A 21,211-nucleotide genomic window follows, 5' to 3' on the forward strand; every position below is an offset into this window, starting at 1 on the left:
AAAGCTTTTGTTATGATTTAATGTTGTAATTATTCATTTAATTCAAAACCTGCTTTATCCAAGACCTTAACGTTCAAAAGAGGTTTTCTCCATTAAGTTCGGTCAAAACGTGGTTTCTCCAAATTTTAAACGCTTTTTTAAAGCTGTTTATTGATAGAATATCTTCTACATGATTGACATTACTAATAATAAGCCGTAACAAATGTAAATCAATAAGAATAAGTAGTTTTTTGGCATTGTTTATTTTTTTACATGTTTTTTGCCTCTCCTGTAAAGTTGTATCTGAAAGAGAAAACACGGTTTGAATGTTTGCTCCTCATTAGCTTCATACACTTTCCGACCCCTTGATGTTGATAATATGGAACCCGAACTATTAGTTTTGGATTATATTATGTATATTGTATATCGAACTATTTATAAAATTATAAAGAACAAGAAAATGGTTTTTTAATTCATATCAGTCTCCCTTAACATATTTTGCCAAAGGTATTTACTCTCGTCATGTTGGATACCCTGGTTTCCTCTGTCTTGTTCAATTGTATGTGGTTTTTTCTTTCACTTCCGTTAAGCCGTGGTACTTGTAGTGTAGCTGAAAGTTGGATCAGTGAAGTAGATTTATTAAAAATGGGTAAGTATGTAATTTCAATACATAATTTATGTACTGTATTTTTATTACTAAAAATTAATTTATGATTCATAGCGAATATTTAAAACAATTGGTTTTTTAATTGAAATTAGGCCCAGTTAGGTAGCCTACATAAAGTTAGTGTATGAAAACAACGTGCCGATTGGAATACAATTATATGACAATCTCATACAGTAATATCAATCATAGACATTCATAGCTATTAGTATAAATATTAATCAGTATTTATTTGGTTTTAAGACACAGTATGTGAAACCAATTGTGCATTATCTCTGATGAGTGATGACCAGTATGGTTACTAGAACTGTGAACCCAGAGACACCATGGATTAGGGATACAAAACCAGTTTGCAATATTTCTGATGACTACTGTCTTCAGAGCCATGAATTAGGCCTAGCAATTTCCAACATTTAACCATGTTGTCTCAATGTTTTATGAATTCATGTTAAAAGTAGATATTGAAGGGTCTTTCCAAACTAATTACCTTGCATTTACCAAGTAAAGTGATTACAGTACTATATCTGGCATGGTTAAAAATGGGTAAATCTTAAGCTCAGCGACTACCGCTCCGATCGCCGTAATTTTTTGCATTCTAACACAGGTTAACGTAATTTCACCGAAAAAAATAGTCCCGATTATCGCCGTAGCCGTTTACTCTCCCCCCCCCAAACAAAATTTTTGGAAAAAATAAAATTAAAAAAACCTGACTGACAATGCATTTATTCGTTTTTTTGGTGTTATTAGTTCGTAGGGCACGTAATTTCACCGAAAAAAGTAGTCCCGATTATCGCCGTAGCCGTTTACTCCCCCCCCCCCAAAACAAATTTGGAAAAAATAAAATTTGAAAAACCTGACTGGCAATGCATTTATTCGTTTTTTTTGGTGTTATTAGTTCGTAGGGTAGTAGTCCATGTACTAATTCTAGTATAAACTCGTCTTATCTTATCAGTAATAAACGCGCGCTGCTTATCTTTTGCCTGTAATGAAACCTGCGTTAGTTCTGTCTGAGTGTTGTGTGTGTAAGCAGTCATGCGTGATCTGGGCTTGGACTTTGCAAGCTCAAGTTAATTTTTTTTCTAAAAGAGCAAGCAGCGCGAAGCGCTGCGCAGCGGGCAAGCATCGCGTGATCTGAATTTTGAATAGGCAAGCTAGGGTCTTTTTAGCGTGTGACAAGAACCATCGCAAGCCATGTCAATAACTCCACTAATTATTCCTTGTCCATGTGGGTTTGTTTGTGTACGTCTGGCGGTCAATCGAAGCCGTCCTATAGGTCACGTGACCCGTCCGGCCAATCGGAAACCTTCCTGTTTGTCACGTGGCAACTGTCAATTCATCAAAACATCCATGGTCGGCCATTGTTTTTAGTTTGATAGTCGAAAATCTTGTTATTTATGTGTTTTGTATTGCCAACATTGTACTGCCGTAAAACTGGTTTTTATATGTTAGCGATAATCGGGACTATTTTTTTCGGTGAAATTACGTTAACCTGTGTTAGTACGAAAAACCTTACGGCGATCGGAGCGGTAGTCGCTGATCTTAATATTTACCTAAAAATGTTACTACAATCAACATTGTATCTGTTATAGCCACAAGTTAAATCGCCAATAAAATATTTTTCATGAATGATCTCTTACCTATGGCAAGGACATCACCATGCCATGTGTTCAAATAGGTTATGCACTCCAATCGACATTGGAATGAATGTTGTTGTGAATAAAAGAAAACGCTTTTTCACAGAAGTGTCACTAGCCTAGAATAACAATGTGATACCTGGTTCCTAGGTTTCCAAAACTATGATGCATTAAGTACTGAATCACCAGTAACAACACAAATAATAGAAATGCTTCCTGTTTCTATTGCATTGAAATATTTATCTACAGTGAGAACGTTTTGTATCACCTTATTGTAACCTTACGATTAGTTTTTCTCCGTTTTCCCGACTCATTCATTGAGACACTGAATGTATTGATTGATTCTCGTTTGTGTGGTTGCACTTAATGCGCCCAGATTTGTAAATTAGCCTACTGGTTATTCGTTTATTTTGTGTAAAGAATTGAACATTTTTTCAAGTTTGTTATTTAGTGCTAAATGTTCATGTTTTTACATAAACAGACTTAATTGATTTAATTTTGGTATAATCCAACTTGTGATAGGCAGTTTATTTTAAATTCTATATATATATACAGTGCTTACAAAAAGTTAAGGGACAGGGTTGAAAAAGCAAAACTTTTGCTATAACATTGTTTGTATGAATACAAAAATTATGAAATTACATTGGTTATGTAAAAAAACTAATACAAATAGACTTAATAGTCAATTGGGAGTCCTTTAGCCTTGTAGCAAGCATTAACACAACTTGGCATAGAGTTAATCAATTTCCGGCAATCTTCTTTAGTGAACTGGCGCCAGATGCTGTTAATCATAAACTTGAACTCGTCCTTGTTAGATCACTTTTGTTTTGCCAGGCGGTTAGCCATCACATTCCATAGGTTCTCTATGGGGTTTAAGTCGGGGCTACGGGCAGGCCATGGCAGGACTTGAATATTGTGTTGTTGAAACCAGTCCATTGTGAAGCGGGACTTGTGGCACGGGGCATTGTCCTATCGGAATAAGAAATTTTCCCCCAACAATCTGTTAGAGCAGACGGAAGCATTAGGCCTACTTCTTCCAAAATGGAGCAGTATTTCTGGCTATTAATACTGCCATCCACCATCAAAAGTTCACCTGGGCCTTTAGACGTGATACAGCCCCACACCATTACAGAATCGCCATCCTGTTGCACAGCAGGAGCAACGCATGAAGGCAAAAATTTTTCTGGTTTTGAACGCCTGACACGAATTTTTTGCCGTGGAAACAGTTCGAATCTGCTTTCATCAGAGAAAATAACCCTCTGCCAAGCTTCTTTTAGCGGTACTTTGGGATTATACCGACCACACCAGTATGAAGAACACAAAAATATAAATTTATAGAAATAGACATGATAGAACAAAAAAACAACTCTTTAATTGCAAAATTAAAAACTTACAAGCATTTCCAGGCATTGTGATCGGTATTTTTGTCGCTGTTATCTTATCTTTCTCGAGAATCCCGATTACGGCAGGCCGCGCGGCATCACATGATTTGCACTGTACATAATTGCCTTTCCATTACAATTCAATTTATATTTCTGATCAGCCCCTCTAGAATTTGATATTTTACTGATAGGTACTATCTCGAGGGATGTTTTTCTTTCCTTGACATCAGCGCGGGGCGGCACCGAAGGTGCTGCCGAAGCCCGCTTGTTGAGGGGGAGGGGTTTGCGATAAGACAATTTCTGTTTTATATTGAAGAAATATTGTTCTACGCTAATCTAGTAATCAGTAGAAGCAAAATGTCAAATAACGATTCATGTCTGGGTGTGGTCGGTATAATCCCAAAGTACCCTTTTAGCCAACCTCAGCGTTCTTTGCACCAAATCTTTTGTCGTTTTTGTGCCAAAGGGTTGAGCAAAGGCTTGCGAATAGCAAAGAATGATTGCATACCTTTTTCACGCACTCAATTTGAGACAGATGCAGTGCCTATGTCGTATGAAGGGTCTTCTTTCTTCATTAGACTTAATAAATCACTAACACTCGCTCGTCTGTTGTTGCGTGATATTTTTACGAGCTTACGGTCTTGGCGTTCCGTAGTTTTCCGAGGGCGTCCACTCCTAGGACCTTGAAGAACAGTACCACTTTCATTAAAACGTTTCACTGTGTTCTTAACACAAGTTTTAGACACGCTTAATGCACTTACTATTGCTCGGTAGGTCATTCCGGTCTTGTGCATACCAATTATTTGCCATTTCTTATTAACATCAACACTTGATCGCCCCATAAATCACGAAAAGAAGTTCACAAAATGTAGAGGAAAAAGTAAGGTTATGAACAAGAGTTAAGCAAACACCAAAACAATGACAGCTGTGCGGTATTGGCTGTTTTCTCTCAGCCTGGACTTTTTGTAAGCACTGTATATATACACACATACCAATAATTGCATTTTTTGTTTATTTTCATAATACACTGGATTTGGGAAACTACAGTGGACAGAGTAATCTACATTCAATCAATCATTCTTTATTACAATATCATCAAGGACATGTGATAGAGTCAAGGTACAAAATTAGTGATTCAAACTAAAGGCTTAATATTCTGCTTCAAATGTTCATGTTGTCCTGATGCAGTTGGACAACAACCTGGGTATTAAGCGGACCTGGGTTTTTTTTATATGGATTAATATAATCCTCGATACATATTATTCGTATATCAAGTACAAGACTATCAATCAATATCAAATTATCTATAGTCATAATAATAATCAAGTTTTAAATTAAAATAATTAGTTTTATTATACACAGTGACAATATCGTAAATATTAATTCCTTTTAGGACCAGACCAAAATTTGACATGTGCAAAGAAAAAATTTTTGCATTTTTCTGGCCTTGCTCTAAGAACTGTGCATATTAAAAATGTGCGATTTTTCAAGCGTTTGAGAGAAAAAATCATATCTTCAGAACTAATTACTGTACTGTACAGATTTGTTCTTAGGCTTAAAATGTTTATAATTAAATTGTTCATTGTGAAAAAATAAATTTAAATCATTATATAGCAAAAAACAATTTTATTTATCTGTTTATCAAATAAAAAAAATTAAAAAAAAGACTAGTCTAGTAATCAGTAGAAGCAGAATGTCAAATAACGATTCATGTCTGGGTGTGGTCGGTATAAATCCCAAAGTACCCTGACAACATTAACCCTTACCGAGCCAATGACGTTACTAGACGTCATGCCTAAACTAGCGCTAAAAGCCAACGACGTCCACTGACGCAAAAATCAATTTTTTATTTTAATATTATTTAAAAGCATTTCTGGGTAACAAACTTAGTAAAAACGGTTAAATAAGGTTTATTTAAACAAGAGACAACCGTTCGTGTCTATTTTGAAGGTCACGGCTCTTGTGTTCGATCGACAAAATAGCGGGCGGCCGGATGTTCAATAGTCTCCCGCAGAGCCAACGACGTCTACTGACGCGCGCGCTCAGGTCCGCCCGTAGCCATTCGTGAGGTTAAATGTTTATGCGCTCTTCCATTTTCGATCCGCGTATTTATCTTTTCAGTTTTGTTGTTAATCAATATTTTTTATCAATGTGCAGTGTAGTTTATGTATTAATATCGTGATGTAGGGCTTTATTGTCAAGTTTTTTTTTTAGTTTCATTGCTTTTATTTAATTTGTATATATAAATTTTTACTATATTCTTTATATTTTCTCTAAATACAAATTAACTATATGCTTGTTTTTTGTAAAATATTACAATAATTGTGTTCAAACTATTGTTAATTTTATATATGAACACATAGAATGTCAAAATTAATTTTTTTCAGTTGAAAATTATGATTTTAACCATTTTTTTGGCTGTAAATTAACAATAAAGAGTGAAAAAAAATATTTTGTCGTTTTTTTTTTACCCCTTATGTTATAAGAATTATTTAAAAAAAATTGGTTTTGGTATGTGGGAATTATTTTATTTTTAAGGTGTATGGCTCGTAGGAGTAGTTTTGGTTATTTATTTGTGGCTCGCTAAGGTTAAGATGCAACATGGCCGTACATTTTTTTTTTTTCACCATGGTGATGATTCCAAAGACCAAGTTTAAAATTTGATATCATAGTAAGAAAACATACAGGGGAATAGAAAACTAGTATATTTATTCCATATAGAAGATTAAAATATCTCTTAAAAAAATATTGGAAAGTCCTCCGGCGATAAATCATACGGCTGGTCCTTTGCGCATAGTACGCCGCCGGCGATAAATTAGACGACTGGTCCTTTTCGCATAGTACGCCGCCGGCGATAAATCAGATGGTTGGTCCTTAAAGGGTTAAATGGACCATAAAGATCAAACAAATAGAACAGGAAATAGGAAACCGTCATAATGGATAACACTGACACAGCATAAAAAACTTTTAGAACAGAAAGAATTATTTGCTTTCTTCTGAGTAGCAATGATTAACTGTTTACAAGAAGTGGTTGAAAGCCATCCTCTTTAGAAAACCATATGCAGGGTGGCCACCCAACCGGAAATTATTCTGTGAACCAGGAAAATTTCAAAAATAATTTACTTAAAAAAAATAAGAACTTAATTTGGAGACAGAAGAACTTAATATCTTTAATCAAGATATAATTTGACAGCTTCTTGTCTAGAACTGATAAACCACGAAACATTGTATTTTACGCGATGTGGCTCGTGAAATTGTGAATGAAGATTGACATAATATGTTCGTGAGCTACATCTGACGCCGGTTGATCTAAGGTTACCTCCACTAGGGTTGTGAGTTTGCCCACCTATCCTTCTCCCCCCCCCCCCCCCCACCCCCCGAAACGTAACAATGCATTGGATACTTAAACTGCTTAGCAATAAGTTTCACATCAAAACTGTAAATGTTTAACTTGTTCAGAATTTTGTGTTAATTTAAAAAATATATAGTTAGCCTAACGTTTACCTCAAAAACTTGTTCAAGCAAATTGAAGGACTTAAGGTAAACTCTATAATTACATCCAGGGCAAAAGAAATTGGTTTTTTTTTCGAGGTTTTACTCACATATGACACACAAGTGTCTGTTTGAGTTGTGGAATTTTATGAGTTCATGAGCAGGGCCAAAGACATCACCAGGTGGAAGAACAACTTTTTTGTCTTTTTCACACAATTGTGAGAGAACACTTACTAGGCATTTTGTCTGCTACATGGTCTGTCAGGTTTACCTCAATAAAAAAAATGTTATCACCAGAAATGGATGTTCCAAAACAACCTCTTTAAAATCACATGATTAGTCTAAAGCTTTCACTAATAATAAACGACTAAAATTATAACCTAAGAGAGCTAAACCACAGTAATAACAACACTAAAACACTATAAAAAGAAATTTTTCAACAAATACTATTAGATTCGCCACTCCAAACCCAAAACCCGGCACTTGTTTACAATTTCACAACTACAACGTGGCTGACACGTATTACGTTCATGTCAGCTGTCTATTGAGAATTGTGTCTGATGTTATACGATAATCGAAATAAGAATAATACATTGTTACTATAGTTAATGCTTTTTCAGAATATATCAAATAAAAATCATATATGATTATTATATGACCTTTAATGCCTAAAATTTAAATAAATGTACATGTCTTACTTTGGCGACGAATATTCGTTGTTGCCAATTCAGAGAGGAGATCTTTGACGGTGACAATTAGCTTTATACCAGCTGTAGGGTTAAACAAGAACTAACTTATATATCTATTGTGATGTAAAAGTTAAGATACTCATTGATTAGTCGAAACTAAATTACATTAGAGAACAGAGTAGGCTAGTGTAGGGTGATGTTGATGCATAGTTGTTTCCCACCAACTGCCTCATCAGTGGTGATGTGGCATATGATGTGACAATGATCAGCCCGTAATGTTGACTGCTTGCTGGCGGTGTGGGAAGTCTTTTTTTAGAGGATGATAACATTTGAGGTTATGGCTTACAAATTCTGTTAGCATACATACAGATGGTGAAAGCAGTGATGATTGGGTGAAAAAAAAACACTAACACTCAATAGAAGCGGCATCTCATTAAGATGGATTGAAGATTTATGTTGAGCGTCAACATTAAATGACACTTGTTGAGCAGCTTATTTGAAAGAAATGTATGATTGTACAACATGTAAATGATATATGAAGCTTATGCAACAAATAACAAGCTTTTTTGTCAAGAGGTAAACCACAATAGCCTAATTCTTCATTTTATAATATTAGTTCTGTTTCCACAATGTACTATGTTATAGTGTTTGTATGTCGTTTCTTTACAATAAATATGTATTTTAAGGTAAGCCCCGTGGATTGCGAACTGCACGTAAACATGTTAATCACAGACGTGAACAACGGTGGGCTGATAAGGATTACAAGAAAGCACATTTGGGAACCCGATGGAAGGCAAATCCTTTTGGGGGTGCTTCCCATGCTAAGGGAATTGTTCTGGAAAAAGTGTAAGTATTATATTACATTTCTATTTGTATTAATGGTATAATAAAGAATAAAATGGAACTCTTTTCTGTTTATATAAAAATGTTATTTCTTTGAATACATGGAACAATAAAGAATATATTTAATTCAAATAAATGGTTAATATTATAAAACTATTTGCTGATTTTTTACAAAAATTAAAACAAAATTTGAATTTTATGTAATTATTAAGAATAAAACCCTCATTAAGCTTTTTCAAAAGTTTTGCAAGTCCTCAAAACCATATGGGCTTAAGAGGAGGCAAGATTGGTTATGCAATAACCTCGTTTCTCTTTCAATGTATATTCGCACTAATAATTTGGATGATATAATAATATTATAGAAAGAATTTGTTCTCTCTGAACTGGTAATGCTCCAACTTATCAAAATGCACCATTTAATGTCATATTTCAAATTCCTTGGGTTTAAATACTAAATAAGAATACATTTTTTTTAAACATTGCTAAATTAGTTGTAAAGCAGTTTTAGTTTGAAACACAAAAGAAACACATATAATACAAATAATAGATACGAATAATTTAAAAAAAAAAATACGACGAGACAAATATAATCATTTATTTTTGTTTTACAAGGATGGCTATTTTTATTTCTGGCCTAACAATAAACAAACAAATATTTATGACCGAATCTTGTTTTATTGCTTTTCAAAATATTCCCTATTAAGATTAATATTCTCTTTCATGTGTTTGAACCAATTTTCAAAACATTTTTCCACTCCGACTGATGTAGCTCCAAAATATGCATTTCGAACGCAAAAGCTTCTTCTTTTGGTGTTTAAAATCGTTAACCACGCAGTTTGTTTTGATGTGCAGTAACAAAAGAAGTCCATTGGGTGCCAAATCAGAGTTATATGGTTGATGGCCCTTCAACTCGACCCTCTTGCAGGTTAAAAATTAAATTTTTTTTGCAGTAGTGTGACAATTTGCATTGTCATGATGAAGAATAATTCGCCTCTCATGTTTTCTGAATTTTTCCAATGTCTTATGAAAATGGTTATGTACACTCATAGTTGACCATCTTACATTTCTCTGATGCCACTTGCCACACAGATAATGCCAAAGAAACAGGCAACTCTCGCTTCGATGTGCTTCTTCTGTGAACAACTTTTGTTACATTTGGCTAGTCTTAAAAGACCTACAGAGCTGATTTGCTGTTTTGTTTCGGGGGCATATGTATAGATCCATGATTGCTTACCTGAGCAGATGTTACACACAGCCTTTAGTCACCTTTAGAAAAGGTTTCAACAATTCAGTGCACTAGTCGATGTGAGCCTTCTTTTGAGCATTGATCATGGTATGGAGGATCAAATTGGTACACATTTTTTTTATGGCCAAATGATCATGTAGTATCTTATTGATGCTAGTCATACTAATGCCTAAAGATGAATCAAACTTACGGTATGTCACATGACGATCTTGTTTAATCAGTTCAAATACAGCATCAATGTTTTCATTGCTAACAATATGCTCGGAAATGGACAGTGTTACCAAGACCAATAATATAAATAGCAAACCTGGTATATATCCTGGTAAAATGTTTGACAGTAACTATAGGACGCACTGTATGACTGTATTGACTTGCTTCTCAAAAAAACTAGAAGACCAAGGGATCAGAGGAACTTCAGCAGATTGGTTCAGGAGTTACTTAACAGGCAGAACTCAGGCAGTCGAAATAAAAACTTCAAATAATGGAGTAACAAAAAAGAACTGTCTCCAAAGCATTGCCAGTTGACAGAGGCATCCCACAAGGATCAGTACTAGGCCCTAGTCTCTATATCACCTTTGTCAGTGATTTCCCTGAATATATCACAAACTACTGCTCTATGCAAAATGTACGCTGGATGAAAGTCCTCCACTAAAAAATACACACCCACTTCAATTGGAAATAGAGTCCTATATAGCATATAAATCTGGCAATAGAGAATTGTCAAGCAAATGACCTAGTACTACAAAACAATACCAAGACCCACCAAGATAAACCCAGCACCTGGTATTAGGGTTATTAAGGGAAGAAGAAAAGATGAAGTACTGGAAAGCCCTGGAGGGTGGATGACGTGTGAGGGGTGAGGGTGACCTTGGAACGACCAGTCAGGTTGACCAGTCCATTAACGTGGAACAACTCCTCCCTGGAACGATTAGGTTGGAAATTATGTGGAAAACTTAGCTCCACCACTCAAGCATATAACAAATTAGGAAGCTCCACCACCTCAAATAAATAAATATGTATGAGGAAGCTCTCCAAAATTAACATGCAAAAGGGTACTCGTGCTGAAAAAAAAAAGCTAGTCCGTTACTATACTACCATGATTAGGACCCCAGGAATCCTGTAGAGATGCCTTTAAAACAGGAAAAAATTACTGACTGCAGTAGCTCTGTAACATCCTAGAAGCAGTTATTTATGCCAGTCAACAAAACCTGACAAGAGGAGCTGATGTACATTACCTACAACACAAGCGGCACAAATTCAATACACTCCCAAAATTGGACTGACCCTTGTTTGAAAAAACAAACTCACATTGACTGAGAACCAAAATTTCTGAAAAACAACTCACATGTACCGGAACAAAATTTTTCAACATCCATCGCTAACCACAAGAGGTAAAAAACACCACAAGACAAGTGAAGCTCAGAAGAATACTGACTACCTGGCTTCTTCACCGCCCTTACTACTCGATTGAGGAATTCCTGGACTGGAGGAAGAAATGATGAATCAACACATTTTCAACCAACCTGAATTAATACAAATTTACATTATTTGTATACCTATGTAATGACACCGTTCTAATCTCAAAGATTATGAATAAAGCATTATTGTCTATTGTATAATGAAATTTTATGTCTGTTCCATAAAATAAAGTTGGTTAATGTGGTGAAATGTTAGATATTGATTCTACATGAGTTTCTATATTGTGTAGAAGTGCCTGTGATGTGCATGGAAGTAAGATACCATTTCCATCATTCCAGTTCTGTTTTATCATTACATTCTTAAACTCTTCTCTTATTCTTGTATTTTGTTGTTGTAATTCTATTGTTTGACTGCGCAAAATTTATTATTATATATTTTTTTACTATGACTGCAATATTAAGAAAGATTTTGTTACAGGGGTGTGGAAGCAAAGCAGCCGAACTCAGCTATTCGTAAATGTGTGAGAGTACAATTGATAAAGAATGGAAAGAAGATCACAGCCTTTGTACCTAGGGATGGCTGTCTAAACTATATTGAAGAAAACGATGAAGTTCTAGTTGCTGGTTTTGGACGTAAAGGTCATGCCGTTGGTGACATTCCAGGTGAGATTGATATTATGAAAGTGTATAAAACTTGAAACATGGAATAAAAAACATTTAAATCAAAATTGAGTAAACTGTGTTGACAGAGATAAATCTCTTTCACCCAGTAGGAAAAACAAACATTTATTGGCAGGGTTTAACCCTGGAACTGGCGGTCATATTTCTCTCAGTGGCAGAGTGTTTTAGTACTTCATACATTGCCTTATATTTATTTTATTATTACATGTTTACTATAAAGTACCTATAACTTATTATATATTTCTTTATTCAGCATTGTTCAAGGAACATTTTTCACATAATATAATTAAAACAAAAAAAAATACCCTTACTCTACCTCTTCAGGAAAAAAATGTTTTTTAGAAAAAAGAAAAGTTAGTTCAAAGTTTTTGATTTGTAAAATTGTTGTTGTTAGTGATACGCAAAATCCAAAAATATACAAAAGGAAGAGCATTTAATTCTGAGTAAAAATAAAACAACACATAGTTTATAAGGTATTTACTTTTACATGTGGTAAACGATACAAAAATCATACACTGACATTCGTAAGTGCTACTTACCAACAAAAGTAAGAACTTCAAAGCTCACTTGGATTTGTACAATCTTGTAACTATTAGTTTTTTTTATCAATTTTCAATTTTTTAATTTTTTATTATATATTTTTTTATTATGTTCTGACTGAATGTCTAAATCGGAATCCTCATTGTTGCTTATTTCATGTACAACTAGTTCTCGAATGTCACTTGAACGATCGCGGAAATTACGATCCATTATGTAACACGCACAAAAAACTTACTATTATTGTGTCATATACACAATCATCATTACAACGACCTCAAACAAACAATAAACCAGACAAAACACAATGCAGGTAACGAAATAACAATAGCCGAATGAACCAGTTTGACTCATCGCTGCGCGCGCAACTAGCGCGGTACGCGGGAGAATGTAAACAAACAGTTTAGAGATTACAAAACGTATGGACGTGTAACGAAACGATAAAATTATTTATTAGTGTATTATTTACATAAATTGAACCTTCCTCTTTCGATTGGTATCAATGTACAACTAGTTCTCGAATGTCACTTGTACGATCGCGGAAATTACGATCCATTACGTAAACACGCACAAAAAACTTACTATTATTGTGTAATATACACAACCATCATTACAAAGAACTCAAGCAAACAATAAACCAGACAGGACACCATGCAGCTGACGAAATAATAATAGCCGAATGAACCAGTTGACTCATCGCTGGCCGCGCGCAACTAGCGTGGTACGCGGGAGATTGTAAACAAACAGTCAGAGATTATAAGACGTATGGACGTGTAACGAAACGATAAATTATTTATTAGTGTATTATTTACATAAATTGAACCTTCCTCTTTCGATTGGTATCAATACCGATACTCTTTGATCGTGTTTTAAGTACGTAATATTGAGAAATAAAAGACGTATTAAAACGCCCGATATCGGGCGCTGCCATCTAGGATGCGACTAAAACGCCCGATATCGGGCGTTTGCCAGTTCCAGGGTTAAGATGAGATGAAAATTTTCTCAGCAAAAATGCTACAAGCTCTTCAGACATTTAGTCAAAAATATTTGTCTTGTAGCACTTATTAATAGCAATGGTATTCTGCAGGAGATTACAATAATACTTATCGAAACACAGTCTGAAGTTCTATAATACTTTAGCCTCCAGAACCATATTTACATTAATATACAGGGTTGTGCATATGTTAGTTTCTACAGAAGAGAAATTTAAAGGCGTTATAGGTTAATTGAATAAAACTTTTTTAGGGAAGAAAACAAATTCATTACATGAAATTACTTACATATTACCGGTTTCTGACTTTATAATACTCAACAGTGAAAAATCACATAGGGTCCAGGTGTGGTGAGCACGCAGGCCTATCGATTTACCACGACGACCAATCCATTCATATAATGCGATATTTAAAAAATCTCGAACTTGGATACCTAAATGTACTTAGGCACCATGGTGGACGGTGTGGCTTAAATTTTAATTGCTTTAACATTCTTGCACGCTTCTTCTTGATATTTCTAGTTCAGCAGATGCCTTACGAGCCGATTTACTGGAACTGACTAAAAAAGCTTGAGCAACTGTCTGCAGGTTTTCTTCGTTGAAAATTGATTGTGGACGATCACACTTCAGGGCATTTAAAACACTTCCTGTGGTTTCAAATTTCTTATTTAACTTCCGCATACATTGTCGAGTGTGTATCGCGACATCTGGATATTTCCCTGTAAATTCTTCAATTGTTATAGCAGTATTTTTATTATGCTTCCACCATAATTAAAGGATGTAAACTCGTTGGTTTGTAAATATTTTAAAAACACACACAAACAAATAACAAATGCAAAGAGTTTACACTGGCCACTGGAACAGACAACAATAAACTTACTCCGTGTTGCTGCCAACTTAACTTTGTTACCAACTTATCAAAACAAAATATCCCACTTATTTTTATGTCTAGACATAAATCAATTGTTTTTAACATTAAATTTAAGCTTTTATGTTGATAAGAACAAAAAAGTACCTCTTTTGGTGCTTTTCTATTAAATTACAATTTTGAACATTCATAGCCAAGAAAACTTGTAATCCTATTAAGACCAAAGTTTTATACAAGATATGTACAAGAGTACTAACTAGAAATATGTAGTTTTATAATTTTTAAATTATATGGATACAAGTTTTCGAACTAGTTGTAAACCATTTTAACTTTCATTCTCAACTGGGTTCGCTTAAAAAAACTTGGCATTGGTCCACGTTATTGAGCTTATAGTCATTGTTTTTGTTTTTAAGGCAATTTATTTTTGTAAACATATTTAAAATATAAGTTAATTTGCCACGGCTGATGCCTGTTTGTTGGAACGTGCAAACCGTCAGACCATTGAGGGTGATGATGTGACGATCACGCGCGCCCAAGAAGGAGCCGTAATAAATTAAATGTTTGTTTAATATATTAGACCATTTCCCATCAGCTTTTTTCATATTAGCTCTGGTAGGCCGTAATGGTAGGTTTAACAATGAATAATGTATCTTTCATAAATTTCAGTTTAGTAGTAAAACTCTAAAACCAACGGTTCTCTTTTTCACTCTTACAGACACAAAACTTGGCTGTAAGAGTGAAATAATTTGCTTCATACCTCTAGACACAGAAATAAACAAGCTTAAATTTAATGTAACTCCTATAATTTTAGCTCTATTACTTAGTTTACGTTCAAACTCAGGTATCTACACTTTTTGATCTGATAGTAGGCAAATCATCTTCCAATCAGACATTGTTGACCGGCGGTGCTGCAGGTTGTCTAATATTTTATATACATAAAATTAAATATGGTGACAAAATGTATGATCATAGAAAAACAATATTTTTAATGCTGTAAACTGATTTTCAAAATGCGATGTACTTTTTTATCACAAGTTCTCAAAATGTTGATTTTGTTAACCCTTTCCATCCCAGACACTTTTTTTAAATTTGTTCCAAAAATCCTAAGTATTTTTACTAATGACATACCCAAAAATCCCAGGCTCTTTTAGTTAATTTTGTCATGTTTTTACTAGAAAACCCATAAAAAATTTATTTATGAAGCAAATTTATTAGTTTAAGTGTTATTAGCTTCCTAAACATGTTATATATACTATAAAATAAAATATAAAAAGAACATGCAAATATTTACAATAACTTTTTTTTTTAATAATATGTATTTACCAAAAAATATTTTGAGGATTTTTTTACTTTGTTGCGTTGTGGATGGGCATCAAAAAATTATTTAACCAAGATTGATAACACTTGACAAAAACCATATTTAACAGTCTTCAAAAAAATCCATACTTCACACTGATATGTTGAGAAATAAAAAAGTTCTGGATTTTTTTTTAAAAATCACTGTAGTTTAGAGTTTTCCCCAGTTATAACAACAATATGGCATATCATGTTCCACTTCTACATAACATATAGTTCTAACCAAATATATTGAATGTCAATAGGCAAAACAATGAACTATTTCATATTTTTAACTAAAAAAAACTCCTAATCCTAACAAAATAAAAACTAAAAATTACCATCCGTCAATAAAATTTTGTTTTTGTTTACAAACATCTATGGAAAGGATAACATTTGGTGTGCAGGCCCTTTTTGCAGTTAACACACATAAAAGTAGACTTTTTTCTTTTCCCTCCACTTCTTGTACTTTCTGCACTGCACACACAGCAGTTTTTGTCTTTATTTTCTGGTATTTTTTCAAAAAATGATTTTGTACCACCGTTGTTTGCATTACTGGCTTCATTTTGATGAGTACCTAGGCCTACTCCTCTCACATGTGCCCATTCATCAACCAAGTTTGATATGTATTGAAGCCTACTTACAGGATTATCTGTGTTGTTTTTGTACAATGTATATAAATTTAAGACCATTCTAGAAATTATATTAAATGTAAGTTTCTTCCAAAATTTGATGGTTTTCCTTTCATTGAAATAATGATATAGCATCTGATCATTTCTATCAATCCCTCCCATAAAGTCATTGTACTCCCTTATCATTTTTTGTTTACTTGTAATACTTATGTTATTACCCCTCTCAACAACAAGCTGGAATGAAACCCAACAAATACTGCTGATAAAATTCAACACAGTTGATGACGCAACACAAAGAGAAAGAAGTAAATAAGTTGTTGTGCAGTAATAAAACATTATAGCGTAATAAATCGGTTTTTATAACGGTATATGTTATTTCCGAACATTTATATATAATTTATATAAATACTAGCGGGCCCGAGCGCGCTTTGCTGCGCATTTCAATAATTTTTTGCAAAAGTTGCCCGCGGCTTCGCACGCAATTTCCCGTTGAAAACAGTACACTATATTCACTTATTCTTTTTCTATCACATTCTAAACATTGCTGAGATAATTGATAGTCGTTCCATCGTGAGCCCTCTTGGGCGTATTATGAAGGTATGTACCATATTCCTGCCTCTATCTAGCTGTTACCCACGGCTTCGCACGCAAATCTTAAGAACCGAAGTCCTTATATTACTTAGTAAATTTTTTTTTTTTACTATAATAAATTTTAGATTAAATTAGTTATATCTCCGATGCCACGATTGAGCTTGCTTTGTTGTCTCGATCGAGAGAATATGTACACACGGAGTTTGAGAACCATACTTCTGTCAAAAAAACAACTAAGGTTGATTTTATAACATTCTTTATATTTGTAGCCAACGTAAGATAGTAATTATGATATCTGCATTACTCTTCTGATCAAGCATGAGCATGGTTTATATTAAATAAATATTGCAGTTAAAGGTGAATTTTTACGTCAAATTTGATTGTATTATCTGGATAGTAAAAGTCTATGTTTAACAGTGATTGCAAAAACAGTTTAAACAAAAAATTTGTCGTTTCTCTTAAGCTTACTCTATGCTTTAAAACTATAAGTGTAATATATGTTTACAAAGAACAGCTGATTAAAAAATTTGAAAAGACGTTAACATATGTTTGCTGCAATGCATTTCTTATGGGTAATTTCTGTAACCAGTGGGGCGGAATCCTGAATCGGGAAAGGGATGGGCATAGCTTATAAACCTTCTCCGTGGAAAAATACATATACGTACAAATTTTCATCATGATCGGTCCAATAGTTCCACGATTTCCATAAAGGACAAACATACAAACATTCATTTTTTATATATATAGATTCCGAGTTAATAAACATTTTAAAAAATTTATTTTCTTAACGTCCGGAAAACCGGACGCTGGGACGGAAAGGGTTAAATTATATTGTATCGTCAAACATTATGCTATCTTAATTTGACATGTTTCCATGAAAACTGATTGGTAATTATAATTTATGAAAAAACTCATTGTATGTTTAATAATAATTAAGTTATGAAAGGTAAGTTCCAATTGCTCCATAAGCATTTTAGTAAATACAGAGTAACAAAACTTTAAACTACAGTCAGTTTCAACCCTATTGTCTCTGAAAATAATACTGCTTCAGCTGAATTACACTGCATATTGTGTTGTGGAGTTTGTTTACATCAAGGTTAAGTGTAAATAATAATCCTATTGGTTTTTATGTGAATTTCTTTTATTTCAAGACAGTTGCTGCAAAGAAGAAAATAATCTAGAGGATTGCTTTCATTGTCTTATTTATTTACTGTAAGAGGATACAAACACCCGTGCATAATGCACATCAAAATAAAAGCAATCTCACTAATATACCCAAATATGGAAAAAATACTTCCTATACAAGAAAACTCTTCAATTCCATAAGGCTTACTTACTCTAGGCGAGAGGATCTAAAATCCAATTTAAGTAGTTTAATGTTTGGCATTTTACTTTAAAAAATGCAAGGAAAATGTGTACCTCCAATAATCAGTCCGTGTATAATAGGATTTTTGTGTCTGAATTAAATTTTTATTACGTTTTCATAAAGTGGTTAGGGTGAAATTTGTGAGTACTAGGGGCAGAACAACTCCTTTTCTATTTGGACATGTGTCACTAACTTAAAACTCGCTAATAACAATATAATAGTGAAAATAGTGCTACAGTTCCAACAAAGGATATTAATGAGTATTTCACAATGTCAGAAAACGTTGAATAACATTAATAAAAATGGGTTAATTTTAATATTTAATTGTACTATTTCATTAATCCTTTGAGTAAACTAGTTGTCTCAGAATGATGGAATTGGTCCTACCGAATATATTTTTTCAGATATTAAATAAAAAGATATATTTAATATTGAGAAATAAATTTGAACATAATTTTTTTGTTATAAACAGAAAACGTAATACAATATAAATATGCATTTACCAGAGCTTTGTTTTTTTTGTTGGTTTCTTTGTCTAAGTTTCACTCATTCTAGCTTTTACATAAATTGAGATAGTAAGATTTAAAATATACACAATTTTGTGGTGAACAAAAAATATACACTGCTTCTTCCTGGCTAACCAAAGCCCATTTTATAACAACAATCAACCATTAACCTCTACACAAAAGCTAGCAACATTGGATTTATGAGCAAAGGAATCCATTAGTGCAGTATACAAGCGTTTTTTGCATAATAATAGTGGACAGTTAACTGTCAGCTGTAAATTCTGAAGCGATAAAGAGGGACATCTGCCGTTGGTCATCAGTTGGGGGATGTAAATCACAAAATGGGAGTAGGGAGAAGTTATAGATGCCAATTACTTTATTAAAGAGTCAGGGAGATCGAGAAACAACATTTGGTATTTCAACCATATTAAAAAAAGGAACAATAATTGATGGACCTGGAAAGCCCACCCACATAGGAAAGAGGATTAAGTACAGTTAAACTGAATTAAATGAAACAAATTCTGTTGTGACTGTTCTTTGACATTCCTATTCTACTAGGCTAGGCTTTAGTAAATGGACTAAACATTAGTACAGTATTACAAAAACACAAGAGAATGCTCTTTATTTAGTAGTAAATGTTACTGTTATAAAATTCACATAGTAGATTTGTTTAGTAGCTTAGTAGTATTGTTATTGTTACATATTTTATTAACATTGTGGTTACTTTATTCTATTTATTAATCAAATCCTTTTTTTTTCAGGTGTACGATTTAAGGTTGTAAAAGTTGCCAACGTTTCACTACTTGCCTTGTACAAGGAGAAGAAGGAAAGACCAAGGTCTTAGTTATGTTTTTTTCAATAAATAAGTTTTAAAAACAGAAATGGCATTTTATATACATACCCTGTTTGTTATTGTAAAATGTAGAGCAAAAACTGTTTATTTTAAATCAATAAATTATATATGTTGAACTTGATTTTAATGTTTAGAGATTCTGCCGAATAACTTGTGTTTAAAAAGAAAGTAAAGTAAATCACAATAACCGACACATTCAGACAATTATTTCATATGCTTAGAAATATATATATATAATGTGAGGTAATAAATTAATAACGCTATTGCTGCAGTGCATTTCTTATGGGAATTTCCCTATATGCTTAGAATTAAATAATGAATAAATATATGATGTGAGGTGATAAATTACTAATGTTGTTGCTGCAGTGCATTTCTTATGGGAATTTCCCTATATGCTTAGAATTAAATAATGAATAAATATATGATGTGAGGTGATAATTACTAACGTTGTTGCTGCAGTGCATTTCTTATGGGAATTTCCCTATATGCTTAGAATTAAATAATGAATAAATATATGATGTGAGGTGATAAATTACTAATGTTGTTGCTGCAGTGTATTTCTTATGGGAATTTCCAGTGAGTAGAGCTCTGTTGTCAGAGAAAACAAATCCTTCCTTGATGTGCCTCAGAGGCACAAGGTAAACCTGTTCAGTAAACTATCTTTCATGATTTTTTGCTGGCCATTGATAAATTAGTCGGTGAGAACATCCTGTATATGTATAGATTAAAGATGTTTTTTAGGGCCTAATCGAGGGCCCTCCAAAGCTATCAACAGTCCTACTAACTAATTTCTACTAGCATTTAAACTATAATTATTGCAGTAACATGGTTAAAATGATAAATAAAACGTTACATAAAAAGAACACATTTTTAATTGGCTAAATTGTAATATTTAGCATACAATGTTAATTAACAATGATGAGTCATGGGACATCCTGACACAGGATACTGTACAGGAGGATACATCACATTATGTACAAGCTATCTTGGATTGATTGTTCATAATTTTTGTACCAGAAAATGATCATACCTTATACAGGTTTTCCTTGGAACAGTCAGTAGGAACTGGGTGTCACCTTAAAACATAATGGAAAAAGGTATGTGACATGTTAAGAAAAAAAGCAAGAAATAATTTTGTTTGTATATAAAAACAATTAACTTTTGTTTCGCTACCAATAATGATTTTCTTAGGTTACAAAAATCTAATTCTTAGATAAAATATATTTTCAACAAACAGTATTGTTTAATGTATGTTTTGTAGATCCCAATTTCTGAATCTTGAGAATCAATCACAGTTTTTACGTAGATTTTAGAACATAGCTAGTACTAAAGGACAGTAGTATATTATATTACACAACATTACAGTACAAAAAGCATTATTTACACGTTTTTAAATTGATCTTGTAAATTGGTTTTATCCAATTTGAAAACTTAAAATGTGTTCACCATAGTTAATAATTATTTTATGTATTACAAACAACACTGTCTTCTTATTTTGTAATTC

At 33.3% G+C, this 21,211-nt stretch overlaps 1 protein-coding gene across 1 annotated transcript; it reads left to right on the forward strand.

The window, feature by feature from the left end:
• Positions 1-509: 509 nt before the first annotated feature.
• Positions 510-19,736, forward strand: LOC124360375 (40S ribosomal protein S23). Its single transcript, XM_046813948.1, has 4 exons — positions 510-628; positions 8,527-8,686; positions 11,826-12,010; positions 19,616-19,736. The coding sequence occupies exons 1-4, from the start codon at positions 541-543 to the stop codon at positions 19,696-19,698; spliced, it is 516 nt and encodes a 171-aa protein (XP_046669904.1). The 5' UTR covers positions 510-540; the 3' UTR covers positions 19,699-19,736.
• The last annotated feature ends 1,475 nt before the right edge of the window (positions 19,737-21,211 follow it).

This window comes from Homalodisca vitripennis, chromosome 4 (assembly GCF_021130785.1).
Source record: "Homalodisca vitripennis isolate AUS2020 chromosome 4, UT_GWSS_2.1, whole genome shotgun sequence".
Taxonomy (NCBI): domain Eukaryota; kingdom Metazoa; phylum Arthropoda; class Insecta; order Hemiptera; family Cicadellidae; genus Homalodisca; species Homalodisca vitripennis.

What these genes read in the sequence shown, in the direction of transcription:
- LOC124360375 (XM_046813948.1), top strand. Translation starts at nt 541, where the DNA reads ATGTGGTTTTTTCTTTCACTTCCGTTAAGCCGTGGTACTTGTAGTGTA. An exon ending in AGTAGATTTATTAAAAATGG is followed by an intron (nt 629 to 8,526) that starts GTAAGTATGTAA and finishes ATGTATTTTAAG; the next exon opens with GTAAGCCCCGTGGATTGCGA. An exon ending in GGAATTGTTCTGGAAAAAGT is followed by an intron (nt 8,687 to 11,825) that starts GTAAGTATTATA and finishes ATTTTGTTACAG; the next exon opens with GGGTGTGGAAGCAAAGCAGC.